Below are 18,413 nucleotides of genomic sequence, written 5' to 3'. Positions count from 1 at the left end.
TTCTCTAGCTGGGCTGCTCAAGTTCATCACCCAAGCATGCAGCTTCAAGACAGATGCATGGACAGAAAAGAGAAAGGGCACGCACACACCTGGGAGATGACGTGGATAACTAATGGCATGGCTGGAGGCCACTCACACACAGCACTTCACATGCATCCTGGCTCAAATATTCACTCATTCATTATATGGCTTTGGGTGGCTCATTTAACCTCTCTGAACCTCAGGTTTCTTGTCTGTGTTGATACAGTGGCCCCCTCCTCACAAAAAAAAAAAAAAAAAAATTGTGACAGGCAAAAGAAATGGAGTCAGTGAAAGCACCTTTTCCCAGAAGTGCTAATTCAGGAAAGGAATGCATGTGTATAAGCACAGAGGCTTTTCTTCTCAGAAACGTGAGGCCCGCGCTGGCCCAGGAATGCTGGCAGACTTCCTTGAATTCTGGTGTTGGTGAAAGAGCTATAGGGTTCATATCACCTGCCCACTCACTGGCCCATACATATGGGCCAACTAGTGATTTTCTAAATATCTCCCGCATGCTTTAAAAGTTGGGGTCAGCACAAGGCGCTCAGGTCTGAGCTTCAAAAAAACCTAAAAATGTTTACCTATTTAGCTTGGTAAAAGCACTGTTATTATAAGTCCTTATAGCCAAAATTTTACTCCTTCCCACTTCCCTTATAGGGGGAAGACTATGGTACTAACATGTATCAAACTATGTACCAGATGGGCTTCTCTGGTGACTCAGGGTTTAAGAACCCACCTGCCAATGCAGGAGATGTGGGTTTCGATCCCTGTGTTGGGACGATCCCCTGGAGAAGGAACACTCCAGTATTTTTGCCTGGGAAACGCCATGCACAGAGGAGCCTGGCAGGCTACAGTCCATGGACTTGCAAAGAGTTGGATACAGCTTGGTGACTAAACAACAACAATGTACCAGACACCATGCTCAGGGTTATATGAGCATTCTTTCACTTAAACCATTCAGCAACTCTTCAAAGTAGTCATTATCATCCTTGATTTTTAGATGAGGAAACAGATTTACTCATTATATAACTTAAGGTTATACTGCTGCTACTGCTGCTGCTGCTGCTGCTAAGTCGCTTCGGTCGTGTCCGACTCTGTGCGACCCCATAGACGGCAGCCCACCGTCCCTGGGATTCTCCAGGCAAGAACACTGGAGTGGGTTGCCATTTCCTTCTCCAATGCATGAAAGTGAAAAGTGAAAGTGAAGTCGCTCAGTCATGTCCGACTCTTAGCGACCCCATGGATTGCAGCCCACCAGGCTCCTCTGTCCATGGGATTTTCCAGGCAAGAGTACTGGAGTGGGGTGCCATCGCCTTCTGCTAGTAAATGGTAAATACAGGATTCAAACTCAGGTCAGTTTGACTTGAAACTAAACAGTACATATTTTGTATATAGTGTCAGGAAATGTCCTAAGCTCATTCTTTTACGTGGAGCTGTCCAGTTTTCCTAGCATCACTTGTGAAGACACCACTTATGTCTTTAACTCCATTACATAGACTCGCCTCCTTTGTAATAGATTAATAGACCATAAAATAAAGGAAAACAGTGACAGACTTTATTTTCTTGGGCTCCAAAATTACTGCAGATGATGACTGCAGCCATGAAATTAAAAGGTGCTTGCTCCTTGGAAGAAAAGCTATGACAAAGGTAGACGGTGTATAAAAAAGCAGAGACGTCACTTTGCTGACAAAGGTCCGTCTAGTCAAAGGTATGGTTTCTCCAACAGTCATGTATGGATGTGAGAGTTGGACCATAAAGAAGGTTGAACACCGAGGAATTGATGCTTTTGAACTGTGGTGTTGGAGAAGACTCTTGAGAGTCCCTTAGACAGCAAGAAGATCAAACCAGTCAATCTTAAAGGGAAACAGTCCTGAATATTCATTGGAAGGACTGACGCTGAAGCTGAAAACCCAATACTTTGGCCACCTGATGTGAAGAGCCTACTCATTGGAAAAGACCCTGATGCTGGGAAAGATTGAAGGCAGGAGGAGAAGGGGAAAACAGGATGAGATGGTTGGATGGCATCACTGACTCAATGGACATGAGTCTGAGCAAACTCAGGGAGATGGTGATGGACAGGGAGGCCTGGTGGGCTGCAGTCCATGGGGTCACAAAGAGTCCAACACAACTGAGCAACTGAACAGCAACAACAAATAGGCCATAAGTGGATGCATTCAGTTCTGGGCTCTCTACTCTACATTGATCTATGTATCTGTTTTAGTGCCAGTACAATACTGATTACTGAAACTTTGCAGGATAGTCTGAAATCAAGGAGCATGACACCTCTAGCTTATTCTTTTTTCCTCAAAATTCCTTTGCAATTTGGGGTCTTTTGTGGTTCCACATAAATTTTAGTCTATAGAATAGACTATAAAAAATAAATTTTAGCATTATTTATTCTAGTTCTGTGAAAAATGTCATGGGTCTCTTGATAGGGATTACATTATATACCAACTCAAAATGAATTAAAGACCTAAATGTAAGACCAGAACCCAAAAAATGCCTAAAAAACATAGGCAGAACACTCTTTGACATAAATTGTAGCAATATGTTTTTGGATCTGTCACCTAAGGCAAAATAAATAAAAGCAAAGATAAACAAATGAGGCCTAATTAAACCTAAAACCTTTGGCATAGCAAATGAAACCACTGACAAACAAAAAGACAACCTATTGCAAATTATGTGATTGACAGTGGCTTAACACCCAAAGTATATAAACAGCTCATAAAACTCAATACCGAAAAAGCAAACAACCTGATTAAAAAATAGACAGATGACCTGAATAGACATTTCTCCAAAGAAGATATACAGATAGCCAACAGGCACATGAAGAAATGCTTAACACTGCTAATCATCAGAGAAATGGCAATCAACATTATAAGAAATCACCTCACACCTGTCAAATGGCCATCATCTAAAGGTCTACAAATAACAATTATTGGCAAAGATTTGAAGAAAAGAGAATCCTAGCACAGTGTTGCTGAGATTGTAAATAGGTGCAGTCACTATGGAAAACATTATGGTAGTATCTCAAAAAACTAAAAATAGAACTAACATATGATTCAGGAATTCCACTCCTGGATATATATCAAAGAAAATGAAAACACTAATTCAAAAAGATTAATGTACCCCAATGTTCATACCAGCTCTATTTACAAGAGCCAAGATATCAAAACAACCTAAGTGTCTATCAACAGATGAATGGATAAAGAAGATGTAGTATACATACATACATACAAATACACACACACACACACACAATGGAATATTACTTGGCCATAAAAATAATGAAATCATGCCATTTCCAACAACATGGATGGAAAGAGTATTATGCTTAGTGAAATAAGTTAGAAAGAGAAAAACAAATAGTCTATGTTCTGTAGACTACTGTATGTGGAACCTAAAAATAAAACAAATATATGTATATAATAAAAAAGAAACAGACTCGCATATATGAGAACAACTAGGATCACCAGTGCGGATAAGGAAGAGGAGAAGGGCGAGATAAGCCTTTGAGATTAAGAGGTAAACACTATTATGTATAAAATAAATAAGCAACAGGATATATTGCACAGCACAAGGAAATATAGCCATTATTTTCTTATAACTTTAAATAAAAAATAACCTATAAAAATACTAAACCACTAATATAATACTGTAAATCATTTATACTTCAATAAAAAGAGAGACAAACATCTTTTGACTGATTACTATGCACTAGGAACTTTTTAAAAATTATTTTTCAATTGACGTATAGTTGATTTACAATGTTTCAAGTGTATAGCAGAGTACAGAATTCAGTTACACACACATATATATACACATGCAAAATACATATGTATATACATACATATTTCTGCTTTATTGACTATGCCAAAGCCTTTGACTGTGTGGATCACAATAAACTGTGGAAATTTCTCAAAGAAATGGGACTATCAGACCACCTGACCTGCCTCCTGAGAAATCTGTATGCAGGTCAGGAAGTAACAGTTAGAACTGGACATGGAACTACAGACTGGTTCCACATAGGAAAAGTAGTATGTCAAGGCTATATATTGTCACCCTGCTTATTTAACTTATATGCAGAGTACATCATGAGAAATGCTGGACTGGAAGAAGCACAGCTGGAGTCAAGATTGCCGGGAGAAATATCAATAACCTCAGATACGCAGATGATACCACCCTTATGGTAGATAGTGAAGAGGAACCAAAAAGCCTTTTGATGAAAGTGAAAGAGGAGACTGAAATAGTTGGCTTAAAGCTCAACATTCAGAAAACTAAGATCATGGCATCAGGTCCCATCACTTCATGGCAAATAGATGGGGAAACAGTGGCCGACTTTATGTTTCTGGGCTCCAAAATCACTGCAGATGGTGACTGCAGCCATGAAATTAAAAGACACTTACTCCTTGGAAGGAAAGTTATGACCAACCTCAGTTCAGTTCAGTTCAGTTGATCAGTTGTGTCCAACTCTTTGCAACCCCATGAATCGCAGCACACCAGCCGTCCCTGTCCATCACCAACTCCCGGAGTTCACCCAGACTCACGTCCATTGAGTCAGTGATGCCATCCAGCCATCTCATCCTCTGTCGTCCCCTTCTCCTCCTGCCCCCAATCCCTCCCAGCATCAGAGTCTTTTCCAATGAGTCAACTCTTTGCATGAGGTGGCCAAAGTACTGGAGTTTCAGCTTTAGCATCATTCCTTCCAAAGAAATCCCAGGGCTGATCTCCTTTAGAATGGACTGGTTGGATCTCCTTGCACTCCAATGGACTCTCAAGAGTCTTCTCCAACACCGCAGTTCAAAAGCATCAATTCTTCGGCACTCAGCCTTCTTCACAGTCCAACTCTCACATCCATACATGACCACTGGAAAAACCATAGCCTTGACTAGACGGACCTTTGTTGGCAAAGTAACGTCTCTGCTTTTGAATATGCTATCTAGGTTGGTCATAACTTTCCTTCCAAGGAGTAAGCGTCTTTTAATTTCATGGCTGCAGTCACCATCTACAGTGATTTTGGAGCCCCAAAAAATAAAGTCTGACACTGTTTTCACTGTTTCCCCATTTATTTCCCATGAAGTGATGGGACCAGATGCCATAATCTTAGTTTTCTGAATGTTGAGCTTTAAGCCAACTTTTTCACTCTCCACTTTCACTTTCATCAAGAGGCTTTTGAGTTCCTCTTCACTTTCTGCCATAAGCGTGGTGTCATCTGCATATCTGAGGTTATTGATATTTCTCCTGGCAATCTTGATTCCAGCTTGTGCTTCTTCCAGTCCAGCATTTCTCATGATGTACTCTGCATATAAGTTAAACCAGCAGGGTGACAATATACAGCCTTGACGTACTCCTTTTCCTATTTGGAATCAGTCTGTTGTTCCATGTCCAGTTCTAACTGTTGCTTCCTGACCTGCATATAGGTTTCTCAAGAGGCAGGTCAAGTGGTCTGGTATTCCCATCTCTGAGAATTTTCCACAGTTTATTGTGATCCACACAAAGGCTTTGGCATAGTCAATAAAACAGAAATAGATGTTTTTCTGGAACTTTCTTGCTTTTTCCATAATCCAGCGGATGTTTGCAATTTGATCTCTGGTTCCTCTGCATTTTCTAAAACCAGCTTGAACATCAGGAAGTTCTCGGTTCAAGTATTGCTGAAGTCTGGCTTGGAGAATTTTGAGCATCACTTTACTAGCATGTGAGATGAGTGCAATTGTGTGGTAGTTTGAGCATTCTTTGGCATTGCCTTTCTTTGGGATTGGAATGAAAACTAGACAGCATATTAAAAAGCAGAGACATTACTTTGCCAACAAAGGTCCGTCTAGTCAAGGCTATGGTTTTTCCAGTAGTCATGAATGGATGTGAGAATTGGACTATAAAGAAAGCTGAGCACTGAAAAATTGATGCTTTTGAACTGTGGTGTTGGAGAAGACTCTTGAGAGTGCCCTGGACTGCAAGGAGATCCAACCAGTCCATCCTGAAGAAGATCAGTCCTGGGTGTTCATTGGAAGGACTGATGCTGAAGCTGAAACTCCAATACTTTGGCCACCTAATGCGAAGAGCTGACTCATTCAAAAAGACACTGATGCTAGGAGGGATTGGGAGCAGGAGGAGAAGGGGACGATAGAGGATGAGATGGTTGGATGGCATCATCGACTCAATGGACATGAGTTTGGATAAACTCCAGGAGTTGTTGATGGACAGGGAGGCCTGGCATGCTGCAGTCCATGGGGTTGCAAAGAGTTGGACATGACTGAGCGACTGAACTGAACTGACTGATACATACATATGCATACACACCTATGTATTCTTTTACAGATTCTTTTCCATTATAGGTTATTACAAAATATTGAATTAGTCCCCGATACACAGTTAGTCCTTGTTTATAACTTTATATATAGTAGTGTGCATCTACTAAACCCAAGCTCCTAATTTATACTCTTTCTTGGTAACTATAAATTTGTTTTCTATGTCTGTGAGTATGTTTGTATACACACCACATCTTCTTTAGCCCTTCATTTGTTAATGGACATGTAGGTTGCTTCCATGTCTTGGCCATTGTAAATCGTACTGCTATAAATACTGTAAATAGAATTTAGAATTCTGATTCTCCCAGAAATTCTTTGCAACCAAGTTTTACAAACGAAACAGAAGCTTGGAAAGATCAAGTATTGGGCTAGCCAAAAAGTTTATTTGGATTTTTCCTTAACATCTTATGGAAAATCCTGAATGAACTTTTTGGCCAGCTCAATAATTTGGCCCAAGTTAAATAGCTAGTATATATTAAAGTGGGTCCAGGTCATTTAAGCCAGAACTGAAATGCTTAAACATTGTTCCATAATGCCTCTCCATTGTGCCATGTCATCTTTCCAGGAAGAAAGGTTTAACCCATATTTTAAATTGATTTTTAAGATAAGCACTCCATGTAAAATATATTAATGACAGTAACTTAACATGAGACCAACAGCCTTTACTGTAGTCTTGCTAATGGAAGGAAGGACCAAGCAGAGCTTGATGGTCATTCAAAAGCTTCTATGAAACCCATGAACCACAGAACAGCTGCAAGGGCCACTCACCAAGGCAACACCAAAAAGCCCCTGCATGTGTCTTGGTTGAAGAGGAAAACTTCAGTGTAGGCTGAACCTTTGGTTGAAGAGGGAAATTTAAGTCTAGCCTGAAGCTAGACTAATGAGATTGAGTGTATACTTCTCCCATCAAATTCAGGGGCATGGTCACTTTGTATGAGCTCAGACCAATAGCACGGAGCAGTAAATGGTTGATGGAGTGAGGAGGAGGTAGATAGGAGGGAGAGTGGTGATGTTCACAAAGCAACTCGAACCCAGCAAGCTGGGGGTGACCCAGTGTCACGGTGGTGAGTGTGGTAGGGACACCCCGGTCATGGTGGTGGTGGTGGTGGTGGTGAGTAGGAGACATGGACGTGAACAGAGGAGACCCTGCTTTCCCTTCTGCAGCCCCTGCCCCACCCCACCCTGGTGGTACCTCCTGGAGCTTCTGGTCTTCATGGGTCATGGAGAGCAGCACAGTGCTATTGCGCACCACGGGGATCTCCTGCCACAGGGAGCCGCTGGAGGCCATGGAGAGGCGACGCAGGTAGGACTCCGAGGAGACCAGGGCCTTTCGGGGCTGCCGGGGCGAGATGGGCCCCGGTGATTCCGTCAGGCTGTCCAACCGCTGCTGGCTCTGAATCTCCTTGTTCAGAAACACATCACTGTACTCCTGGTAAAGCAGCTGAGCTACAGGGGTGAAGAGGTGCAGGAGAGGGAGAGAATTAGGGAGATAGGGAGTTGAGGCTCCGAAACAGGTCACCAAGCCCCGTGGCTCTCCTGGCATGTCTCCCTACAGTTGGCCAAGTCCCACTGCTGATGACTACGAACCCCTCTCCGGCTCAGGAAGAACACTCACGCAGGTCCACAGTCATATTTCAAGGTACTCACAGGAGTTGATAAGCTTGGAGCACCGTCTTGAAAAGTTTCCCATCACCTCCTTTGGCTTTTTCTCCCTGTGGGATAAAGAAGGGCTCCATGGTGTTTGCTGGCCATCAGACATGGAGAAGCCCCAAGTGACGATAAATAAGATAATCTCTGACCACTGGGACATGTGCTAGAATATCAAGGCCAAAGCCTCTGGAGAGGCAAGCTGTAGCCTGACACACTTCTGCATAGTTCGACGCTCTTATGGATGTCAGGTTGAACTTTTATGGCGGGGTTTAGTTCACAGCCAAAGGGTCTAGATGGATAGGAGACCGGGATTCAGCTGCAAGAACCAGGTAGACGAAAGATCTCCCTACCCTGGAATCCTGGTGTCGGTCCCTTCCCCTCCCTACCCCTGGAAAAGACATGATCTCAGCACCTTTGCCAGCTAATAAAAATCTCAGTATCCTAGGAAAGAGAGAAAACTGTACCCATTGGGAGAGAGGGTGACTCACCGGAAAACAATGGCGTCCGACAGGCCAGGGGATCCTTCCATGGCGGGACCTCTTGTGTCTGAAAATGGAAAACGGATAAAGTAACCGAGATTTCGAGGGGGTGTTCAGACGGAGCCAAGGAACCTAAGACCTAGAGTGAGACATGTAGGCATGGGGGTTGGGTTAAAGGTTCAACTGGGCATCTGTGAGAAAGGGAAGAGCCAAAGTCAAAAGCATTTGAGGACACTGGTACCAGATCTGCTCCCATTGCGTCAGAATGTGAACCAGACAAGTAGAAGATGCCTTCTCTGCTAGTGGAAGGGCATCGAGCAAGTGTTTGTAACTGGAAAGTACTCAGGGGTGGGGGAGGGGAAGGTTCCAGAACAATGTTGGCAAACAGAGATGCACCATAAAAGTGCACCCCACAGTAGAGCGAGAGAGACGGAAGGGGAGAAGAAAGAGCCTCGCCATGAGCTCAGAGATGTTTTAGAGGACTTTCCTCTGCCTGGGGCTGGGTACATGGGTGAGGGAAGCCAGCAGGGGGACCAGTAGGAGCCTGGAGGACAGAAGACAGATGAGGAGGGGAGAGCCGGACAGAGTCTGCTCTGAGGCGAGGTACCGCGGTCCCGGCTCCGCACTCACCTACAGGGCTCTCGGGGAGGATGGAGGGTCTTCGCAGGCCCTGCCGGTGCCAGTCCTTGTGCTTACTTGACCCTTCACCGGGGACCGCCGCCGCCTCACTGCCGCCCTCCACTGGCCTTCTCGGGTCCCGTCGATGGGGCCAGCTCGATGCCTTCTCCAGGAGGATGTGGCCCGATTTCTCCGGCTGCCTCACCGGGCCTACCTCTGACCTCCTCAGGCCATTGCTTCCTTCCTGGGGGGCTGTTCTTCTCCAAGACCCTCTGGCAGGGGCGTCAGACTCTTCTGAGAGCCCGGGTTCAGAGGTGGGTCGCTGGACCTCTGGAGTCCATGGGGTGGTCGGGGAAGATGGGTGTAGAAGGGCCGTCATGTTACTGAAAGCCAGGCCCGGGGGCGTATCACTCTTACACCTGCCGACGGAAGCCAAAGGGTCGGTTGACCGGCCTGTGGCTGGAGGCCAGGAGACCCGTCCTGCAGAAGGTGGGGTGGAGACGGTCCACTCTTGACAAACAGGCCTCGGCCTGCCTTGATCCCCTGAGTTCACGAGTCCTCCCTGCGAGCTCCTGCCCTTCCCCTTGGACTTTGGGGGCAGAGGGGGTGGTTCAGTAGGAGAATCCAGGATAGGGACAGGAGGGAGAGGCTTGTAGATCCTTGAGATGCTCGACAAGACAAGGGGGTGGTGGGGCTGGGGGGCGTCGGGGGTGGGGGGTAACGGCTTGTTGTATCTCTGCCTGGAAGAGACAGAGTGCTGAGTGTGGGGTGGCGCGTCCGGCGTGGAGGGCAGCGGTCGGTGCTCCCTCGCCACCAAGGGGTCAGGAATGTGGGCTGGGGGTACCCTGGGGGGGCCGTGGAGCCCCGGACCCAGGGTGAGTGGTGGAGGATGGCTGTACCGCTTCAGCATGGGGATCACCGCAGGGGGATGGCCGTCTGGCTCCACCGTGGAGGGCTGGACGTGCCTTCTCTCCAGGGGAGGCAGGGGCGGAGGTTCATGGATCATCAGGTCCATGGGGGCTGCAGGGGCTGGGGAGGAGCCACAGGCAGGAGACCCGGGGGCAAAGGCCCAGTGCTTCGTGGGTCCCCACGGCTGACTGTCAGGGGGGCTGCCGGCCGTGGCTGGATTTGAAGCCGGTTCTCCAAAGTCCTGCCCCAGAGCGGGTGGTGAACTCGAGGCTTCCGGAATGATGGCACAGTCCCTTAGAGTTCTCCTGCCCCTTCTTGGGAGCACAGAGCCATAGATGACAGGTTTGGGAGGCCTCTGGGGCAACTCTGAGTGGGAGGAGGACAGGGATATTCCCGCCAGGTGTGGGGCTGGCTCTGTCCCATGAGACCCGGGGAAGGAGTTGCTCCTCACGGGCTGGACCGCTCCGGTGGGGCTGCCCAGGGACCCCGGGGGGTTGGCCCGGCCCGCCAAGGGGAAGCCGTAGCAGGCTGCTGGGGGAGTCTCAGGAGCCCCACGGGGAGATGGACTGTCAGTCGGGCAAGAGGCTCTGGAGGTTTCTGGAGAACAGGCAAGGACAGGAGGCTCCCTCCTGGGAGAGGCAGCCAGGGGACGGGCCAGCGGTGTGGCAGCCGTGCCAGGGGGCCCTTCAGGAGGACTGGGTGCAGCTGCCTCTGGGCTCCTTGGAGGGGTCGCAGAGGGACTGTAGGCAGAGACCACCTCTGCCCCCACGCTGCGTGCGGTCTCCTGCCCCAGCTCAGAGCCCTCTTGCTGGTGGCGATGAGCAGTTTCTGGGTCCAGGGACTCCTCGGCAGGACAGGAACCAGGTAAAGAAAAGGGCTGGTGGGAGCATCCTGTGGGTTCTGGGGCAGGACTCGGAGCTATGGGGGATGGAACCTCGGCTCCAGGCTCTGTTTGAGTCCCCGGGATCCTGCTCAGGGGAGAAGAGGCCTCTAGAGACAGGTCACAGGGAGGAGAGACCTCAGGGGCGACCAGAGCCAGCGCAGTGGGACCCTCACGCTCTCCTTGTTCTATGCAGCTCTCTTCTCCTCCTCGGCTGGGTGTGTCCCCCTCCCCGCCCCCTGGTTCCTCCTCCAGTGACCCCACTTCCTCCTCCTGCCCCTCTGCTGCCTTGGCTTCCCACTGTGCACCCGGATCTTCGGGCTTTCCACTTCCTTTCTCTGACTTACTTGCTGAGCTTTGATTCTCCCCGTCCTGAGCACCCACCTCATTCTCCTCTGGCCCTGTTAACTCCCTCCCTTTCTGCTCCCCTTGTTCTGGATCCCCGTGGCTCCAAGTCCTCCAGTCCCACTCCCCATAACTCAGACCCCCCAACTCCTCCCCGCAGCACCACCCCTCTCTTTCTCCTGGATCTTCGAGCACCATGTCATTTTGCATCTGCTGCTGTTTCTGTCTCCCTTCTTCCTCTGCACCTTTAACCTGCTCTCCCATCTGCTCTGGAGCCCCGGAAAGCCCAGCAGAGCCAGCAGCCTCTCCTTGAGGTCCCCCTTCCTCCAGCCCCTCAGTTCCCTGGAGACACACGAGGCCTGGACTTTCCTGCCTGGCAGGTCCACACTCCGAGTCCTCCAGGGGCCGGCTGGTCTCAGCCGGGTGCTCGTCATCACAGGAAGGCCTGTGTCTGGTCCGGGCATAGGCGTTGGAGGATGTTTCCTCCTTCCCTTCTGCTTGTCCCGTTTCCAATATCAAAGACGTGAGCTCTGGTTTAAAGTCCACCTCCACGCTGGTGTCCAGATCCCTGGATACCGAGGCCGTGTCCAGACAGTCACCCTGGTCAGGGCAGGCCAGGAAATCCAGGGAAGCTGGCATCCTTGCCTGTCTATCTTCCAGGCTCCAGGGCCCGGCCTCCTGGCATGAGGGGGTATCATCACAGGCCTCAGCCATCAGGGTTTCCTGGTCGGTCTCCACCTCTGGAGAGGCTTCGTTGAGGAGAGAGGTCATGCTCTCAGCTGCACGGTCATTCTCATCCCTCACGTGTCTCTGCTGGGTCTCCAAGAGTGTGCAGCCCTCAGCCCACTGACACCGCGGGTCCTCACCCTCTTCGGCTGCAGGCTCCAAGGCAGGGGTCTTGCTGCTCCTCATGGGAGCTGCCCAGATAACAGGGAATTCTGCTCTGGCAGGGATGGGAGTCGAGGCTCCATGCTGGGGCTCCTCCGCCTCCATCAGCACTGAATCCTAAAGAGGAATAAGAGACCAAGTTTCCACCCCCTCTTCCGCTTTATTTGTTATTTATCCAGAGGGACAGACCATAAAGAACAAGCATGGGGCATTTCTTTGGTTCCATTTGCAGTCATTCTTTGAGACAAAACGTCCTTCACAAAGTAAGCAGTGGCTTCTATAAAATTTATCATTGATTTGTTCATTTAATAAATATTTGCCGAGTCACCCTTTCAAGGGTGGGGCATTCAGTAGCAAACGAGGCAAACAGACTGTGTCCTCATGGAGCCTGCAGTCTTGTGAAGGAAACAGATGAAAACAATTACGTTAGGGCACCAGACCGCTGTCAGAGAGCTCCCAGCATTCCCCAGTGGTCATTAAGCTCTAGGTGGTATGACGTCATGGTGTCTCCCTGTCGACTCTCTGGACACCAAGAGTGACTCAGGCCCATATAACTCCCAAACAGTGTGAGGGACACACCCTAGATCTTACAGCCCAGAGGAGCAGTGTCTGGAGGGGAATCCTCCTTCTAAACTGCTGACGGGATTAAAACAGGTCTGGCCATTATGGCCGGTGCCTGAGATACCACAGCACCGTATAATCTCCTTTATAGAGGGTCTGAATTTCACTCACCTTATTTTACAGAGTGTCTAGCAAAGCCTGTGACTAATTAACAACAACAAAAAAATTGTGTTTCAATTATATAACAGCTTTAGTAAAGTGGAATGATAACTAGACTTAGATGAGAACCAGATGAGATTAGACAAGAACAAGAGTAGATACAAAGGGTACCCACTCCAATGAGGGCCATCAAACTGGGGACCCCTCACCATCTTACGCCCCCCTTCTCTCTAGCATGAACTCATCTCATCACTTGTCATATTTTGATCTTCCCACCTCTCTTTGCTACTTTGCAAAGAATTTACAAACCAATGGAGAGGAATTGCTTCTGTTTCTTGCAGTTCAGAGCAACCCACACTTCCCTCTGTCCATCATCCCCCTCTGACTATGCCAGAGCACCCTCACCTCCAAGTGCCATCTTCTGTAGCCTGCCTTCTCAGGACCTGGTGCAGTGGGTTAGCTCGTTCTCTAGCACCTTCAGCTTCTCTGTTGGAACCATCCCACCAGCCTTTAAGCATGTTTGTGGCTTTCTTCTCTTTCCAAGATGTACTTGGAGTTCTTCACACCTGCTCTCCTCATATCCTTGCATCTCCTCTACCTCCAACCGAACTTTAAGGGCACCACTTTGCTCACCTCCCCTACAACCTTCAACGTGCTAACTCTAAACAAGACTCTGTGGATGCTTATTTTCAGTGGTTCTTGCCAGCATCTGACATTTGACACTGCAGTGGACACCAATTTGACATTACACATACAGGTAGTTATTTGTGAGACTACATTTTTTCCTCTTAAGTTTTCCCCAACCCTTTAATTGACTCATTAGAACTGACTCATTGGAAAAGACCCTGATGCTGGGAAAGACTGAAGGTGGGAGGAGAAGGGGACGACAGGGGATGAGATAGTTGGATGGCATCAAGGACTCAATGAACATGAGTTTGAGTAAGCTCTGGGAGCTGGTGATGGACAGGGAAACCTGGCGTGCTGCAGTCCGTGGGGTCATAAAGAGTCGGACACAGCTGAGTGACTGAACTGACTGACTGACTGAACCCTCTAACTGGGTTACTTTGCTCCTCTTTGTAGCACTTATCACCTAGAGTTCACTTTATTTCTCCTTTGTAGCACTTACGCAATTGTAATTATGTAGTTACGTGTGTATTTTAGTTTATCATCAATCTCAAACAATGAGCTTCAGAAGATCAAGAACAACATCTATTTTGCTCAATTGTCTATACCTACGACAGCTGACTCACTGGAAAAGACCCTGATGCTGGGAAAGATTGAAGGCAAAAGGAGAGTAGGCCAGCAGGGAATGAGATGGTTGGATGGCATCACCAACTCCATGGACATGAACTTGAGCAAACTCCAGAAGATAGTGAGGGACAGGGAGCCCTGGCAAACTGAAGTCCATGATGAGGTTGCAAACTTAGCAACTGAACAACAGAATATAATACGTGACCCATACTAAGCACTCAGTAAATATTTTTCCATGATGAAATAAAAATTCTTGTTTCCCTCCTGGCTGACATTCCCCATATTTAATTGAGCATTAACTCCTCTGGATCCTTCCTCCTAAATCTCACTCAAGTCTGTGCACTTTTCTCCATCTCCACTGCTAGAGTCTGGTCCATGCGGCTGCCCTCTCGTACCCAGTTCACTGCAGCTGGCCACTGGCCTCCACACAGCTTCTCTTGCCCTCTTTCCGAGGCATTCTCTCCTTAGTGCCTGAGTGATCAAAGGCCCCACTTCTGGTTAAATTTCTTCAGTAGTCTCTAACTATTGGAGTGAAACCCAAATATATATTTTGGGTAGCATGCCCTCCACAACCTGGCCTCTGTCTTCCCTACAGCAGCATCCTTGTCGGTCACCACTTCCCCCATCCCACTGGCTTCCAGAGCCTTCAGCTCCCCTTCCTGTCACCTGGAGGCCTTCACGGGTGTGGCTCTGCGACCTGGAGTCCTCTTCTCCTGCCCAGAGGACACTTGACTACTTCTTTCACACTTGGAGTTATGCATATAGTGTCTACTTTCTGGGCCAGACCATGAGCTTCAGGAAAACACAGATGCTGCCATGTTAACTGTTCAATTCCTTCTTCCCGCAGCTTAGCTGGCCCTCAGCAAAGATTTATTGCACAGATGAAGGAAGGAAGAATATAGACTTACAAGAATGTTGTCCAACTTTTAGTTCTGCCTTTTTCATATCTTACTAATTTTAACATAATTGTAGAAATCATGTAGTTGAACATTTTTTTTCTCTTATTCTCAGAAAGGGGATAATATATGCTGTTTGCAAAGAGTCCTAATAAAGATTAAAGAAGGCAACATAAAAAATGAAGAAAAAAAAAAGGATTGGTAACACTGGTGGTAGCAGACATGTCAGGAATTGTATGTGTCTTGGGAGAAAGAAAGTGTAAGAGGCAAATATTGGATTTATGAGCAGGATGGACTTTTGGAGACACACAGAAAATTTTGCCTAATCTACAGATGAGGAAACTGAAAGTCAGCTAACCTTCAAGTTTCCTGAGTACAGGTGAACTCAAAACATGGTCTCCTGACTTAAGTCTACCATGAGCAACTGGAAGTCCAGCTGTAAGAAAGCTGGCCGGTCACTAGTCTAGGGGAGACCCTGGGGCCCTATAGAACTCACAGCTCCACCTGGACTCACCCTTCCCTGTCTGGTCTAAGCTTAGAGAGGAAACCCACCACCCCCAATGCTGGCTCTCTTGCTGAGATATTGCACGTGCATAGACACTCACATAAGCACACACATGCATGCACACACACACACACAAAACACTAAACCACCCTTGCAGACTCTACAGGGACTGCTTGACATAACCAAATGAGCATGTCCCTCGCCACCCGGCAGCTGTCGCATGAGACAAGCTCCTGGTCACTTCACACAGGTACCATCTCTATGGGCTAAAGGGCCATGTCTAACACAAGCATACTGTGTACAAGGGCTTTTATGTCCTTTTCCAGTTAATTGACACAGTGTGTGATTTGCCCCCGACACTCAGCCTAAGTACAGAATAGTATAATCACTATAGATGATCCTGCAGTGACGTGACCTTCTTCTCCCAACCGCACATTAAATAATATACCTGCTCACTGTGAACACTTTCTGAAACTTGGCTCCTACCTGCCTAAGGCGACCCAGTGATTAAATCTGTAGTCTCGCCTCCCTGACATGTGTATTGTCCCGGTCCTATACCCATACACAGGCTTCCCTGGTGGCTCCGTGGTAAAGAATCTGCCTGCCAATGCAGGAGACGTGGGTTCGATCCCTGGGTGGGGAAGATTGCCTGGACAACTCCTTCCAGTATTCTTGCCTGGGAAATCCCGTGGAGAGAGGAGCCTGGTGAGCTCCACGGTGCTGCGAAAGAGTCTTCGCGACTGAACAACAACAACAGACCCAAACACTGTCACGTCCTCAAGCAAGCAGCCTCTAAATACATAAGCGTGTTTCTGCTACATTCAGGTTGTTATCTACGGACAGTATGTGCTGCACGAACATCTTCCGTTCCACTCTAGTCAGTGTCTCCCACTGACACTATTCTCAACACCATCTTTACCCCTTTGGCATTACTGGTGGTCACTGGCTCAGCCCTCATATGCCTCAAGGCTCCACTGCCACCTGCCAGCACATCCCCAGCCTGCCCTACTGTCCCTGAAGCCCCAGGGCCACTGCCTGCAGTGCCCTTGGAGCCATCACTGCTGTCTGGAGTGGTACAGGCCCTGCGAGGCCGCCTCCTGCCCAGCCTGTGGCCCCCTGGACCAACCCGGGCGTCACCTGGACCCCACACAACAGTCCTGTCCCCAGAGGATGAGGACGATGTGCTGCTGGTGCCACTGGCTGAACCTGGGGTCTGGGTGGTCGAAGCGGAGGATGAGCCACTGCTGGCCTGAGGTGACCTAGCTCCCTTGGGCATTCTGTTCACAGGGACAGCAACCCTATAGAGGGCAGCTCAGCTTCCTATCCACTACTTCCTTCCCTGTCCCTCAGTCTGAGGGGACTTGATGGGCCTCCTGTTGATCCCAGGTAGCTGCTATCAAGTTAGGTGTCCCTCTTCGTCCTGTGCTATAATCCTATGGGAATCAGGCATTACAAACCAAGAATGTATCAAAGCTAAAGGAAATCTGTAAAACTTGGTTTTACTCACATAAAGGCATCAAGAGAGAGATTTTTTTGCACTTCCCATTATCTTAAAGCCACCGCCTCATCGCTTTCTGCGCTGGGGGTGAATGATCATCTTTATCCGAGTACAGGCAAAGACAGAGCATGGCACCATGGTGACCTGGTCTTCCTCCAGGCCAGGGTCATTTTTGCATCTGCTGCCCCTGTTCACTTATGACTTCTTTCAGGACAAAACTCCAAGTCACCCACATGACAGTGTGTGACAGAACTCAAGAACTCAACCCTCCCCCCATAAAGCCCCCAATACCTTAGCTCAGGTCTATTTCAACTCACCAGATGTGAATTTGTATTTCAATGATATCCCTCCTCCTCACCTGCACCCCTCATCACACTACTGCTTCTTCAGTCCAACGCCAAGTACCAAGTGTACTTCTGGAGAGGATTTTTCAGCAGTGTTAGTTTCAAATATCCTGACTTACACCACAAATCACTGAAGTACTCTCGCGATTACAGTACTTCTGCATTTACACTGTGTCATCTGTATTCTATTTTAGGAAAATACCAACCAAATCAAAAGACACATTCTCATTTTGTTTTCAAAACTAAGACCCATAGATGGATGCCTTTATTCACTGTTTGACATTACTGGCCTCGATGCTACATCAAAATAAGAGTAGCTTTCTGGACCGTTATCTGCTAAGACATGTGTTCTACCTATCCGAGGAAGATAGAACCCCCATCATTGACGTGAAAAACTGTAATGCTGCTGCTGCTGCTGCTAAGTCGCTTCAGTCGTGTCCGACTCTGTTCGACCCCATAGATGGCAGCCCACCAGGCTCCCCCGTCCTTGGGATTCTCTAGGCAAGAACACTGGAGTGGGTTGCCATTTCCTTCTCCAATGCGTGAAAGTGAAAAGTGAAAGTGAAGTCACTCAGTCATGTCCAACCCTCAGCGACCCCATGGACTGCAGCCTTCCAGGCTCCTCCATCCATGGGATTTTCCAGGCAAGAGTACTGGAGTGGGGTGCCATTGCCTTCTCCGGAAAAACTAATAAACACCTCTATTTCCTAATGTCTAAAAATATTGCATCATCCACTGCTTTGTAGCATTTACAGTGTCATCTATATTCTATTTTAGGAAAATGCCCACCAAATCAAAAGGTATGTTCTCATTTTGCTTTCCAAAATAAGACCCATAGATGGATGCCTTTATTCACTGTTTGACATTACTGTCCTTGATGCTACATCAAAATAAGAGTAGCTTTCTGGACCACTAACTGCTAAGATCTGTGTTCTACATATTTGAGGAAAGCCCCACCATCCAAGTGGAAGCTGTAATAAACACCTCTATCTATTCCCTAATGTCTGAAAACACCACATCATTCACTGCTTTGTAGCCCCAGTGGGCTTACACAGACCATCATTAGTGGCAATGCTAACACAGAGCCCACAAACCCACCGGTGGCCC

General features: G+C 47.8%; 1 protein-coding gene across 1 annotated transcript in view; it reads right to left on the bottom strand.

Annotated features, from left to right (window-relative positions):
- Nucleotides 1-18,413, bottom strand: part of ARHGEF5 (Rho guanine nucleotide exchange factor 5) — a 30,639-nt gene that overhangs the window by 10,432 nt on the left and 1,794 nt on the right. Inside the window, exons 2-5 of the mRNA XM_061415009.1 lie at nucleotides 9,083-12,209; nucleotides 8,462-8,519; nucleotides 7,971-8,035; nucleotides 7,516-7,769 (exon numbers count right to left, since the gene is read on the bottom strand). Of these exons, the coding sequence (XP_061270993.1) occupies nucleotides 7,516-7,769; nucleotides 7,971-8,035; nucleotides 8,462-8,519; nucleotides 9,083-12,197 (3,492 nt within the window). The 5' untranslated portion in view covers nucleotides 12,198-12,209. The remainder of the gene's footprint in view (nucleotides 1-7,515; nucleotides 7,770-7,970; nucleotides 8,036-8,461; nucleotides 8,520-9,082; nucleotides 12,210-18,413) is intronic.

This window comes from Bos javanicus, chromosome 4 (genome assembly GCF_032452875.1).
Source record: "Bos javanicus breed banteng chromosome 4, ARS-OSU_banteng_1.0, whole genome shotgun sequence".
NCBI lineage: Eukaryota > Metazoa > Chordata > Mammalia > Artiodactyla > Bovidae > Bos > Bos javanicus.
This window is presented reverse-complemented; position numbering and strand designations above follow the sequence as displayed.